Below are 15,607 nucleotides of genomic sequence, written 5' to 3' on the forward strand. Positions count from 1 at the left end.
GTTAATCATCCCTTTTACCCATCCACCTGACCATCTTCTGCCACCAGATTAGGGGGTAAATTCCCAGACATCATCTCTCTTAACTCACGAGGTAAGTGCACACAAATTCTTTCAAGTTGCTTAATCTCTCAATAGTTATTGTCATCTGAAATTGGTTGCAATAATTTGCGATCATTTATTGGTGCCGAAACCCGGGAATTATTCAAATTAATTCCATAATTTCAGTCTAATTTCAATTTCCTTTCATCTGATTATTCGTTTAAATTCGCCGTTAATTTTCTTTTCAATAAATCAAGTGGAAAATTAATTGAACGGATTATCGCGCGTCATCTGTTTATTATCTCCTTTGGTAAGATAAGCATCGTCTGTTCACTTTTCGAACTATAAATTCCGAATCAATTTATTTCTTTATACCGGGGTCGTTCGAAAGTTAAAATGCCGTCGATTGATAAATTGAAGGCCTCTATCTCTGAGGCGGTTGTCAAGCGCGAAAATGCATTCGCAGCGGCTTCCACTCTACTCAAACTAATCAAAGGTTTGACCACCGAAGCAGATGTTGCCAACATGTGCTTGGCCGAGTTGTTTAAGGTAGAGAAGACCTTCAAAGAGGCTGACGAGTTGATCGTTAAGCTAAACTCTCAGTTAGAGGAAGAACAGGACGAGGCACCCTCAAAGTTTTCTGCCTTTTTTGAGATTTGCCTGCATGTCCGTGCTGCCCATAGCAATCTGACTGCATCTCCTTTGGCTGCGAAGCCTTCCTCTGTTGATCTCCCCATTCCTCGTGTCGAATTGCCTTCTTTTCATGGAAACATCGAGGAATGGCCTGGCTTCATCGCGCTATTTGATGCCCTAGTGCATCAAAATAGCTCCCTGGCGCCAGTCCAGAAGTTCCATCTTCTAGCATCTTCTCTTGCTGGTGAGGCGGCTTCTGTCATCTCCGGCTTCGAGATGAATTCTTTGAATTACGCTCTCGCCTATCAAGCCCTGTCCTCCCGTTATCAAAATCCTAGTCGGCTTGCTGACCTGTATGTGAGCCAGATACTGGATTCACGGCCTGCGTCTGTTTCTTCCTTGTCCCAGCTTAAACAGTTCGCCACCACGCATCAAAACGCGATCAATGCCATCAAGGCGCTGCCCATACCAGATTTGGCGGACTTTCTTCTGTTCTCTCTGGCTTTGCGCAACCTCGACGTACCATCTCGTCAGTTGTTCGAGGGGCAGTTATCCTCGGATGACTTTCCCAATCTCTCGCAGCTGCTCGAATTCACCAATCGACAGCTGCGAGTGTTAGAAAGCACTTCCATCACTTCATCCCGTTCGTCTGTGCCGAAGAGGTCGTCAAGACCACCATCACCGGTAGCCTCAGCTTCTGTTTCTCCATCGGCTGTGCCTTCATCCTCTGGCCAGTCCTATCGCCGTCCGGCATACACTGGTTCGCGCTCATCTTCATCGCATACGTGTGTTTTCTGCTCTGCAAATCACTCCATTCGCCAGTGTCGTGAATTCAAGGCCATGACTATTCATAAGCGAAGAGCTTTCGTGACTGAGCAACGATTGTGCAGAAATTGCATGTCGTCGTTCCACTCCACTGTTGACTGCGGGTCAAGTCAGTGCTGCCACACGTGCGGAGCACGTCACCATACAATCCTTCACATGGCCTCTACTGCCACTACGTCGTCTTCCGTTTCCCACACGAGGGAGCAGTCGACAGACCAACTCCCCTCTCCACCTTCTGTTTTCCGCACGGAGGAGCCATTGACAGACCTATCCCCCTCTCCACCTATTTTTTCAGAGCAGTCAGCTCGTACTCCTATCTCTCGAGCTGGAGTAAGAGGTCGATTAATGAATCTCGGCATGTCGCGTACGTTTTCTAGGGCGGCAGGTTCAGCATCGTCTGGCCATGGTTCGGAATGACTACGAGTGTGGTCAGTTTGCGGCCGACTCACCCCGTCGGTCCAACATCCGTCCACGACGTCTCGTCTGTTCTCTCCTTGTCATCTACTTTCATCTGCGCGTTCTGCCTTGCGTCAGACAAGTAATCCGGACTACCTTATGCCTACCGCCTGGATCCGTCTAGACAACCGGCGGAATGTCGTTTTTGGCCGTGCTCTTCTTGATTCAGGTTGCCAACACACCCTCATCACCCGAGATTGGGCCACCAAGCTTCGTCTGCGCATTCACCCCGAAGCTATTCAACTTCGCACCTTGAGTAACGCGGATCAGTTTCGCATCCAAGGGTACGCATACGTCACACTCTGTCACCAAGGGGATCCCCCAAATCTAATCATTAAAGCCTACGTTCTTGACGGCCACCTAGATCCTCTTCCTGTCCAAGCATTCAATGGCCGATGGTCTGAGTTTCGGAAATTCAACCTAGCTGATCCACTCTTCTATCTTCCTCGCATCATAGGGATGTTGATTGGTTCGGATGTGCTCCCTCATCTAATTCTTCCTGGCACGTTGCGCCCATCGTCTGAACTTCCAGGGGCATTATCTACCACCTTAGGTTGGGTGCTCTATGGGCCCTATGCTCGTTATCGCAAGAGAACAAAACATGTTTCCTTCTCACCTGACATTGTCAATGGTTTCACTCGACATCCTCCAAGTACCCATCAGGCCTCCCAACAGCACACCTCTTCATCATCTTCTGCAGGGTCATCACCTGCTGTTCCTTCTTCGTCACTTCCGCAGCCTGGTTCTCCTCTATCAGTGATCACCTGCCATTCCTCTTCTGACAAACCTAAGTCTTCTGATGCATCTCCCCAACTCTTACCATCTGACGTGATAAAATCTCATGCCGTTACCGATCTTCAAACCATGAACATGAGCCCCTCGCATCATTTAGACCAGGAGCTTGTCCACCTCGTTCGTCGCTTTTGGGAACTCGACAAGGTACCTGAAGTGCTACCTTTAACTCCTGCAGAGAAAGAATGTGAAATGCTGTATCGCGCTGATGTAACTCGTGACTCCAATGGAAGATACACCGTTGGTTTACCCTTGTCATCTTCTCGGCTGGGTACCTCCGTCAACGTGGCGACTAGGCAGTTTATTCGGTTGGAACATCGTCTAGACAATAACCCTGCTCTTCGTGTCGCCTATCATGAGTTCATGCATGATTATCTCGAAAGTGGACACATGGAATTGGTTCCTGAATCTTCTGATTGTCCGCGATATGAACCCTATTACATCCCTCATCATCCTGTACATCGCCATGACGACCCTCCTACTAAAATTCGAGTGGTTTTCAACGCCTCTTGCGCATCTGCTAATGGCAAATCCCTCAACGATCTTCTTCTTACTGGCCCGAAACTGCAAGCGGATATTTTCACTCTTCTGCTTCGCTTTCGTCTACATCGATATGTCTTCACTGCCGATATCAGACAGATGTATCGACAGATCTTGATAAGCCCTGAGCAAAGGGATTATCAACGCATAGTCTGGCGTTTCACCAAACAGGAACCTCTCCAATATTATCGCCTTAACACCGTCACTTATGGAGTTTCTTCAGCTCCCTATTTGGCACTTAGGACCCTCCGACAGCTAGCTTCGGACGACGGACCCAAGTTTCCTGCTGCTAGGCAGGTTTTGCTAGATGAAATATATGTCGATGACATCTTAACAGGTTGTTCGTCCGAGGCTGAAGCTCTTGAGTTACGTCGACAAGTTCAGAATCTGCTCATGGCGGGCGGTTTTGAGCTACGCAAATGGGCTTCTAATCATCTTCCTCTTCTGGATGGTATTCCTTCTGATCATCGTAGAGAATCCTCCTCCATTGACCCCCTTCTTTTCGACCGTGAACCGAGTCTCAAGATTTTGGGACTTGGATGGAATCCAGCATCTGATCACTTCTTCTACTCTGTTCGTTTGACCTCAACAGCAATCACCAAGCGGTCTGTGTTGAGTCAGATGGCCAGAATCTTCGATCCCTTGGGATGGTTAGCTCCTGTTACCTTCTATGCCAAGATTTTCTTCCGTCAGCTCTGCTTACTCCATCTGGAATGGGACCAACCTCTTTCCAGTGAGGTTCAGCCCCCATGGTTGCAGTTTCAATCCCAGCTCCCCACTTTGACAGAGCTTCACATACCACGATTCATCTCAGCCATTTCTTCTACTGCTCATCGGTTGATCGGCTTCTGTGATGCCTCTGAATCTGGCTACGCTGCAGTAGTTTATCTCCGCACTTTCGCATCCTCTGGACATTACCATGTGTCTCTCCTGGCGGCCAAGTCCAAAATTGCCCCTTGCAAGGCTACAACCCTGCCGCGCTTGGAACTGTGCGGTGCCCATCTTCTCGCCAAACTCATGCATCACCTGTCCGCTCGTGTTTTGCAGCATCTCACTACTGAATGCATCGCCTTCTGCGATTCTTCAGTAGCCTTGTCGTGGATTCGTGGTGAGAGTCACAGGTGGAAGACATTTGTTGGCAATCGAGTCGCTGAGATCCAGGATCTGATTCCCTCAAATCACTGGAGGCATGGGGTGTCTGAAGACAACCCAGCTGATTGTGCCTCTCGAGGATTGATGCCTGCAGACATTCATCATCACCCATTGTGGTGGCGTGGTCCTCACTGGTTGTCTCTCGATTCCTCTCTATGGCCCCTGTCCTCTGTTGATTCATCTCAAATTGATCAAGTGGACGAAAAAGCCAAGCCGCTCTCCGCTTTAGTGTTGACGGTTGTCTCCGGTGAACCCACCATGATTGACCGTTTTTCTTCGTATCTTCGACTCAAGCGCGTCATTGCCTTTTGTCGACGTTTCATACTGAATGCTCGTGGTTCAGCTTTACCTCGCACAGGTTTTCTCACCTCTGTTGAGCTTCAGGAAGCAGAGATCTGCTTAATACGTCTGGTTCAATCTGTTCATTTTGCCGAGGAGCTGGTTGAGCTGCAGAGACCATCTTCTCGTCATCGACTCATCATGAAACTTCACCTTTTCTGCGATGAGCATGGACTTGTTCGTGTTGGAGGTCGCCTTTCAGCCTCTTTATTACCATATCGACACAAACATCCTGTTCTTTTACCGAAGGACAATCATCTCACTCATCTGATAATCGATGATGCCCATTATCGTCTTCTGCACGCCGGTGCTTTAGCTACTCATTCGTACATTCGTCGACGGTACTGGATATTGGACGGACGTAATGTAGTACGCAATCGTCTGCGCAAGTGCAACCGATGCTTTTCTTGCAAGCCCCGTCCTCTAATACAGCCAATGGGCAATCTTCCACCAGAACGGCTATCATCTGCTATGGCTTTTCTAACTACTGGTGTCGACTACGCCGGCCCATTTTATGTGACGAGTGCACGACTACGCGGAGCCGTTAGCACGAAGGCATATCTGGTTGTCTTCATCTGCTTCTCTACTAAAGCAGTTCATCTAGAATTGGCATCTGAGCTGTCAACCCCAGCGTTCATCGCTGCTTATCGGCGCTTTGTTGCACGCCGAGGTCATCCTTCCGTCATCTTTTCGGATAACGGGACCAACTTTGTTGGTGCTCATAACTACCTTCGTGACCTTGGTCGCTTACTGTCTGCTCCACAACATCAGCAGAGTCTTTGTGATGCCGCCTCGTCGTCCGGAACTGACTGGCGATTCATACCCCCTTCCAGTCCTCACTTTGGCGGCCTGTGGGAGGCCGCTGTAAAATCTGCTAAACATCATCTTACTCGCGTTATTGGCGAGCAGAAACTCACTTACGAGGAGTTTCTCACCATCTGCACTCAGGTTGAAGCCATCCTCAACTCTCGTCCTCTGTATCTTCCATCATCTGATCCTTCTGATTTTGAGGCCCTTACACCAGGGCATTTCTTGGTTTTCCGGTCCCTAACAGCTCCTCCTGACAACGATGTCAGTTCTGTGTCTGTGAACCGGTTATCTCGTTGGCAACTAGTCCAGCGATTTCAGCAGGACTTCTGGAAGCGTTGGCGTCAGGAATACTTGCATACCTTGCAGCAACGTCACAAGTGGTTGCAACCATCTACCCCCATTCTTCCAGGTACTGTAGTCGTCATTCGAGATGATAATCTTCCTCCTCTGAAATGGAGTATCGGTCGTATATCATCTGTTTTTCCTGGAACTGACTCCACCACTCGTGTAGCTGATGTTACTACTTCCTCTGAGATAATTCGAGATAATCCTCTGAGATAATTCGACGACCAGTCGTCAAGCTGTGTCCTCTCCCAAGTCAATAGATGGCCCTTTTTCGTCTGTTCACTCCTTGCAGTTGATCTTACTGAAGGGACTCTTCAGGGCGGGCGGCATGTTACGTCGTGAAAATTTGTTGTTTGTTGGCGCCACCTGCGGCCGCGGTATTACCCGGTCGGTAAAAACCCGGTCGGTAATCCCGGTCGGTAAACAAACATCGTTATAATTAATAATAATAACTTTCTCAAGTGTCAAACTGTGCTTATCTATTCTAAATTTCATCAAAAGTTAAGTTATTTGATTACTTTAAATTCATCTAATTATCTTTCTACATTTTCAATTTCTTCTGTTAAAAACTGATTGAGCAATTTCGAGTTAATTGTGTGTTACTCAAATTGAGTGATAACCACGAAGCCAGTGCAGAAGAGGTTAATCATCCCTTTTACCCATCCACCTGACCATCTTCTGCCACCAGATTAGGGGGTAAATTCCCAGACATCATCTCTCTTAACTCACGAGGTAAGTGCACACAAATTCTTTCAAGTTGCTTAATCTCTCAATAGTTATTGTCATCTGAAATTGGTTGCAATAATTTGCGATCATTTAAACATGTTGAAAAAATAATTCATTGTAAAAAAATTGTACTCCTGATTTGTATCTGCAAATTATAGTTTCCTAATAAAAAATTAAAATATTACATAACATTATACATAAACGGATATGTTGTGAAATGATTCGAAAAAAATTAAGTGAATTCCTGTTACGTTTTGAGTAGAACCAAAACACCAAAGTTCCATTGCTTCAACTCTTTAGTAAAATAAAAAATTAATGAAAAAAGCTCTCATTTTTGGAAGCATTTAACTTTCCAAGATAAGGCCTGAGAGCTTTTGATCAAAAATTTTCATCAAGGATTCACCCACCGAAAATTTTCGCATTTCTTGGTAAAACCCACTATATTGTTGATTGAGATCTGAAGCAAAATTATAAAAATATTTCCAATGTGATATGAGGGAATTAAATGCAAAGGTTTATTATTTCCCATTTCAACTAAATATAGGTACAGCTCCACAGAAGTTGAGGAAGTTCAAAGATTTTGAGGCTGTTTTAAAAGTTTCCATTTTTTCCAGTACTTCTTTAAACATGATAAATCTAAATGGTTACTAACTTATCTTAATCATTTTTTTGCGATTTCCTTTATGAGTTTTATAGTTTCAGTTGAAACTTTATTTTCAGTATGTGTAGTAAAAGATCAGTTCACTCAAAAAATTGAAAAAATAGTCGTAAGGCCTTCTCGATCATCAACCAGAGCTTAACAATGCCTTTTCATACTTTCGATAGGATTGTTAAAGTAGCCATGATAAATTTCTTCCCAGATGTGCGGTAAAAGCCGTCTGAGTTCTTGAAGCATATGAGAAGGTGATTGGTGGGAATAAGAATAAAAAATATTAATTTCAGCTGATCCCAAGCGTATTGGTTTGAGATATGACGACAGAGGGGGCCAGGCGAAATGCGGAATACCATGGATTTCCAGAGCTTCATCGACAATTCTCGCAAGATGGGGTGGCTCATATAGTCCCAAAACAAGAAATTTGGCCCAATAACGGCATGGAACAATGGGACAATTTTGTATATCCACTCAAACAAATGCATCCCCAAACAATTACTGTACAAGTTCTGAACGGATAAACTTCCTGAACCGATCTGTGATTCTTGGGCATCAGAGGATGGGTCCATACCGGAACATGCCGATTATTCGAAAACCGTCCATATCTAGACTCATCTGTACACAACACAGAACTCCTTTGATCGTTCCAATTCACGTGCTCATTGGTCCATTCCAATCGCTATCGCAATCCTTCTCAAAAGTCGTGGAGAATGTGGATTAATGCTTCAAAGTCTTCGACGAACTGTTTCAATCGAAAAAAAAACACCAGAAAAATTAACACTTTCACTGCGCATGACTCTCATGTGAGTCACAGCGTTCGTTAGCCGAATGCGCTCGGCTCTCATCGGAGCCGAGCTTGCCAGTATGATAGGGATTTGTGATTCGTTCAATTTCGACGAACCGGGTCGAACCAGATCCATGGCTGAGACGACCCGGTTCAAAAGACCCGTTCAATTGACCCAATGGTTCTTTGCAGCTCAATAGCTCAGATCGAATCATGTACGATTTGCGCATGATTCAAAGATCCGTAGATCTGGTTCTTTCGTTCTTTGTTTTTTTTCTTGGTAAAGAATGTTAAGTTAATATCAGCTTTCTTTCGGTATGTTTTTAATCGGATCGTGAATTTGTGATAATGATTTTTTTGAGACATAATCATAAACATAAGGGAGATTATCCATTATCAAAGTTAAAGTTATAAGTTACTGAGATGGCAGAATATAATGAATTGATATCTAGTTCATGAGATGATTATGGATCTTTCGAAAAAAATTCAAAATCTAATATATATTCCTCGTTCAAATTGATGATATTGGAATATTTTAATGACTAATGAAGAAGTAGAAGTAAATCATGAATGTACTTTGTACAGAACACTAAATTCACGAGGTCTTGAGTTATTAATTTTAACGAAAACTACCTAATAATCATTACCTGTATCTATTCCAACCAAATAAATACAGAAGATCTGAAATCCCTCAAACTGATACCTATTAACCCTAATTGATATATCTTGTTCCCGAAAAATATTCATTTACATCAACTTTACAAAGTTAGGTTTGAATATATAGTTAAAAAAATTCTCAAAAAATAATGAACAATATTTAAGACCATAACATTTTCAAGAAATAATAATTGGAGCATCTAAGAGAGTGCAATTACAGAGTCCAGTTTCTTTTACTATCTATCATCTTTCTTCAAAACCGGGTGCCAAGGAGTATGATCTCAGCGTTGCACGGGTGTGGTTGTACGTTTGTCAGCGTGTAGTTTACGACTTGGGACATTGAAAATTTTCAGCCGTTCAAATAATTATTTGTTTATCATTTTCAAGTTACCTATAAGTGCAATTTATTTTATTAGTTTTGGTGTTTTTTTATGAAATCTTATTGTTGTAACTTTTGTTATTTCTTAATTTTTTACGTTTGTATCTGCAATAAATGAACAACATATTTGAGTTTTCTCATTGTTTGTAACCTCTTACCCTAAATGAGCAAGAATTTGTTGTGTCTCCTATCGGAGCCGGTCAGCACTCAGCAAGAAATTCTTCGCCAGGTGCGCACGGCTCCTATGAGAGTCATGGATACAAAAATTAAAAACACCTTGTATATACACCAATATCATTTTGACATTTGGAAGAACGATTATATCTACAAAAAACATCGCCGCTCCTAGGTGAACCTACACCCTGAAAGTCTCAGCGAAAGTGTTAAAGAATGTTAGGCGTTACTTTCATCATACCATTTCTAACGCATATAATTAATGAGTGTATTGGTAGATCTTATTTTCCGAGATCATGGAAATTTGCTGACATTATTCCAGTTCCTAAATGCAGTCGTCCTACTGAACTGAGTCAATTGAGGTCTATAAGTATCTTGCCTACTCTTTCTAAAGTACTCGAAAAAATAATGGAAGCACAGATAAGAGAACACTTGTCTGAATACAGTATATTCCCACCTAAGCAATCAGGATTTCGTCAGGGCTATAGTTGCACATCAGCTCTTTCAGATTGCCACGGTAGTACTTTCTTTATTATAACCTGTGATAATAAATTCCAATTATAAAGTTGCTGATGAGACAATTAATCAGTCATAAACAATTAATTAATCAGGGTTGGGTTAAGTACTTTTAATCACAAATAAATTTTTAAATCTGAAATAACAATAACTATAATCTAATAAGTTTCTTACAAATATATAATTCTTAGTTCTAATAGACTGAATCGAAAGATTGCAATACCGTGCACTTAGGACAATTATACACTAATAAGTAATTTAGATAATGAAGTTCTAGTTAAAGCAGTCAAAATGTGAATGATGAAAAATTTAAAGTATCAAGCTAATATGGAATGTAATCTCTAAGAATAAGGATGAAGTTGAATTTGGAAAAATATACGATTAAGAAAATTTAAAAAAAGATACTCAATTTGGATAAGTTGAAATATAAGACAATATGAAATTATGAGTACTAAACTTTGAGAACTGCGAATACAAATCTGGAATATTAAATATACTGAATATAATGTGAAAATTACAATATTTAAATATTGGTAATGTTAATATGAGAAAATATAATAAAAATTTAGAAAAGGAAATGTGCCAAAGGTGAATTTAATATTATATCCAAAATTGTATCTAATCAACAATGAAGGAAAAAAAAACCATGAGAAGGAACTTATCTTAAAATTAGGGTGAATCTCCTCCCCAAGCCAACTGTACCAAGTGACTCAAAATGAAACGGTATGAAAATCTCTAGCAACAAATGTAGGACCAATTGAACAATTTTCCCAGGAGGTATGCACCATTAACTCGCAATTTTCGTGAAGATCTTGAATGATACCAATACGTCCAATAGAAAAAAAATTACCATATAATAAAAATCTAAGAATGACAGAAAAAAGTATGTATTACTTTAAAATTCAATTCAAATTGATCACAAGGTAACTTACCCTCGTTGTCGAGGATTTTCACTCAATTGTAGCTCACAAAATAAATACTTGATTTGACTAGGCTATCCAAATTAAATTGATTATTGCCTTAGCAGAAAAATTAATTCAGCTACCATAATAAATTTCAAAAAATGCCGACTTTAAACTCTACTGCTCGCCAAAATTTCGTTGTTACTCTGTGAGAGGCTACGATGGAAAAAGAACGATATTCGAAATGCATTTTCAAAAGAACTCAAATTGAATGATAACCGAGATACAAAAAAATTAATGAAAAAACTGAACGTGTTGATGTTACTTTTTGTGTTTTAAATGCAAGTTTGAATTTAACGCTATAACATGACATCTACCGGCAATGCAACATACCTCCTGTTACAGAAATCATTAACCACAGGAACAAATTATAAGGAATACTGTAAATAATTAAATTCAAATTCAAACCGTAACATACCTCCCCTTCCCATAAAAAAAAATCGAAGATTTTTTTCCAAAGAAAGCAAGCAATAATCGATACAGTCAACATGAGAGAAGAAAACTTCACCCCAATCACTGACCAGCATCAAGAGTTTTATCAGGCTTAAGTTGAGACACATGCCAATTTCCCTTAGAAACACCTGAATCATCTCTAAGTTCATATGTATTAACCCCTAGCTTTTTCGATACTCTATATGGACCACAAAATTTATCACCTAATTTAGCTGAAAAATCTTTTATACTGGATGACAAGAAATGTGATTTTACCCAAACAAAATCATTTACACTATATTGTTGAGGTCTATGCCGCAAATTATAATCGTGTTTAGTTTTTTCATGAGCTTTTTTCAACCTATCTTTCACGAATAGTCTCAATTTTTCCATCTTCATTAGCTTTTCCGACTCTTTACTACCTTGTTTCTCCTTGACTCCATCCACAATACTTTCTCTATCCCTGATTAATTCATAATCATTACCATCCACAATCATTTCACATCCAAAATTTATAGAATACGGTGTATTATTAACCACTTCATGTTTCGCTGTACGATAGGCACAAGCCAATTGAGGTAAATATTTGTCCCATTTTTTATGATTTTCTTCAATGTAACTAGCTATCATAGTTTTTATAACTCTATTCGACCTCTCTGAGAAATTTGGTTCCGGATGATAAAGAGGATTATAAAATACTTTCACATGATATTCATTAAGCAACTTTGAAAATTCTTTACTCTTAAATTGAGTGCCATTGTCACACTTAAGTATTTCAGGAACTCCGAATAACAAAAATACCTGTTCTTCTAAAATTCTTATTATTGAAGATGCTGTTGCTTGTCGCAAAGGATTTAGTAGTGTGAACTTACTAAAAAAATCGCAAACCACCAAAATATGTTGATAACCCTTAGTACTACGAGGAAAAGGACCAATCAAATCAATAGCTATGTATTGCCAACATCTATTAACTTCAGGTTTCTTACCCATTATACCAGCTTTTAGTTTTTGTTCCGGTTTATGTGCAGCGCATATTTTACATTTATTTACATATCTAGTAATATCATGCTGCATCCCAGGCCAACAATAATTTTCCAAAATTCTATGGTATGTTTTGTATATACCGAAATGTCCTCCACTTGTAGGATCATCGTGAAATTTCTTGAGTAACTCAATACGTTTTTCTTTAGGTACTACTTGCTTCCATGTAGTTGCATCAGATGAGGTCTTACCCATATTTTTATATAAAATTCCGCCGTCAGAAATTCTAAAATTTGAATATTTCAAAGGATTCATCTTAACTTGACTTACAAGCTTATTGTACCAAGAATCCTTGATATTTTCCAATGAAATTTCAGACATGACAAAAGTTTCCTCAGGAATTGCTCTAGAAAGGCAATCTGGTACTTGATGAAATCTTCCTGGTCTATGCAAAATAGTGAAATTGTACATTTGAAGTTTTAGTACCCATCTTCCTAGTCTACCGTGTGGGTCTTTAAGATTATTAAGCCAAAGTAAACTATGATGATCTGTGATTACTGTAAAATTTGGAGCACCTTCTAAATAACAACGTAATTTTTCTATTGACCACAGCACGCTTAAACATTCAAGTTCAGTTGCTGAAAAATTTCTCTCAGTACGAGTTAAACTCCGAGAAAGATAGCAAATTACGTGTTCTCTACCATCATAAACCTGAGATAAAACGCAACCAAGGCCATAAGAGCTAGCATCACATTCAAGAATAAATGGATATTCGAAATTTGGACAAGCCAAAATTGGAGCACTCACTAAAAGATCTTTAATTTTAGCGAAAGCTTGTTCACAGTCGGCTGACCATACAAATTTACAATTTTTACGAGTAAGTTTAGTGATGGGTTCTGTGATAGTCGACAGGTCTGGAATAAATTTACGATACCACATAATCATGCCAATTATTCTCTTCACCTCCCTAGGTGACTTTGGGCTGGGCATATTAACTATCGCACTTATTTTATCTGGATCTACAGCTAAACCGTTCCTTTTTACTATATATCCTAAAAATTTCAACTCTGGTCTACAAAATACACATTTTTCCTTGTTCAGAACTAAATTTGCCTGTGCTAATTTGTCGAGAATACTTTCTAATATACGCAAATGAGTTTCGAAGTCAGGTGTTACTATAATTATATCATCCAAATATCTGAATACGTAACCTGGAAATTCGGCAAGTAAAACATCTATTATTTTTTGAAATGTTCCAGGGGCATTAGTTAAACCGAATGCCAATCTTTTAAATTGAAACAACCCGCGTCCTGGAATGGTAAACGCTGTATATTGTTTACTTTTCTCGGAAAGTTTGATTTGCCAATAAGCGTTTTTTATATCCAACGAAGTAAGATATTTAGCATTACCTAAACTATCGAGAATTGAGGAAATATGTGGTAAAGGATAAGCACACTTCTCAGTTACAGCGTTTAGCTTTCGGAAATCAACACAAAATCTATAAGTGTTATCCTTTTTTGGAACCATAAGAATTGGTGAACTCCAACCACTATTAGAAGGTTCAATTACATCTAAATCGAGCATTTTATCTATTTCCTCATTTATTTTAGTTTGCATGTAAGGACTCACTGGATAATATTTAGATTTTATAGGTTTACTGCTCGTTATTATTTCATGCTCAATATCTTTGACACAACCCAATTTTACATTCTGCATTCTATTGAAATAACCATCAACAATCTGATTTAGTTTTTTCCTCTGACAATTCGTTAAATCATCAGAAGTTTGTAAAGAATTCAGAGAATCAGAATAAAAAGATTGTTCTTTACTAAAGCTCCAATAACCTTTCCTCAAATCTGGAACTATACCCATCTTAATCCAAAAAACCGTTCCCAGTACAATGCTATGACGTAAGTCAGACAATACAAAGCATTTAAATATATGTGTCTTATTTTCCAAAGTAATAGGTATATTGACAAATCCTAAGCATTTAAGTTCCTGATTATTCGCTAAAACGCATGACGACACATTTTCCGTATGTAAGACTATTCCTAACTGATGTAAAAATTCGTAAGTGGATTCATTGATGAATATTTGATTAGCTCCTGAGTCTAATAATCCTTTAAATTTTTTATTATAAATGTCTACTGAAATATATGGACACTCTCCTCCTGAAACTCCGTCTAAAATATAATTTAAAACTGGTTTATATTTATTATTGAAAGTTTCGATTTCTTCTTTAGAACAAACCAAATCTGAAGTATCCGAACCCAAATTATAATAATCATCTGAAGATATATGTTGATTAACCGATAAAGGTTCTGAAGTCGAAGCTCGGTCCACACTTGACTTCCTTAGTGGTTTAAAATACAACTTGGACAATTTAATTTTGTAAATCCGAACCTACCACAATTGTAACATCGAATTGATTTTACTGTGCAATGTCTAGCTAAATGATTTTTTCCCTGACACTTGAAACAAACAACAGACGAATCTTGAAAAGAATTCTGAGCCCTATTTCTGTCACTTTGATCGATAATTGGTCTTTTACTATTCTGCGCACTATTCCTATCTACACTTGGAGATCTATCATCATTCAAACGTTTCTGATAAGGATATGCTTTATGCTGACTTCCATATGACTTATTTGAATAGTTCCTATCTGAGTATTGTCCATCTTTACTATAATTAGCTTCTGAACAACAATATCTATTCTTAGAAGAATCTCTAGTTCTAGTGCTACCTCGGGAATTTGATCTATTTCTACTTCGCGAATTGGATCTACTTCTGCTTCTTAACCTATTATCATCACTAAATTGTTCATTTTCTGACTTAGAAATACTTGGTTTATAATCATTAAAACTAACCTGTTTTTCAGTCTCTAAATTACATAATTTACCCTTTGTCGATTCGCGCTTGTATTCTAAATCAACTTCAATTGCATGCTTATTTGATGACGGTGGAATAAAATTATTAACATAACGCTTATTATCCTCCAACTTACGACCCAATTTAATCAACATTTCCAGAGAATTAATATCATCTATCAATCCGAACCCTATACGATATTCTGGCCTGATTCTATCTTTTATTAACTCTAACTTTACCTTTTCATCGACTGAGAAAGACAATCTATTGAACAAGTTTTGCATATATGCTACATAGATAGCTATTGTCTCAGTTTCACCTTGAGTTCTTCCTTTAATTTGTTCAAAGATTTTTCTGTCTCCATCTCTGAAAAATTCATCTCGAAAAATAGCAATAAGTTCTTTCCAATCATCAACCAAACTCTTGACCGCTCTATAGTATACTAGTGCTTCACCCTCGAACAATTCTGATGCGATTCTGAACATAAATTCTTCCGAATAACCTCTTGCTTCCATAATATCATTTACTCTTTCGAAAAAAGCATT

General features: G+C 39.4%; 2 protein-coding genes across 2 annotated transcripts; both read left to right on the forward strand.

The window, feature by feature from the left end:
- The first annotated feature begins 435 nt into the window (after positions 1-435).
- LOC123680912 lies at positions 436-1,914 on the forward strand. Its single transcript, XM_045619034.1, has one exon. The coding sequence runs from the start codon at positions 436-438 to the stop codon at positions 1,912-1,914; it is 1,479 nt and encodes a 492-aa protein (XP_045474990.1).
- Positions 1,915-2,052: 138 nt separating this feature from the next.
- LOC123680913 lies at positions 2,053-6,147 on the forward strand. The gene has a single exon (XM_045619035.1). It carries the CDS (start codon positions 2,053-2,055, stop codon positions 6,145-6,147), a length of 4,095 nt encoding a protein of 1,364 aa, XP_045474991.1.
- The last annotated feature ends 9,460 nt before the right edge of the window (positions 6,148-15,607 follow it).

This window comes from Harmonia axyridis, chromosome 5 (genome assembly GCF_914767665.1).
Source record: "Harmonia axyridis chromosome 5, icHarAxyr1.1, whole genome shotgun sequence".
In the NCBI taxonomy this organism is placed as follows: domain Eukaryota; kingdom Metazoa; phylum Arthropoda; class Insecta; order Coleoptera; family Coccinellidae; genus Harmonia; species Harmonia axyridis.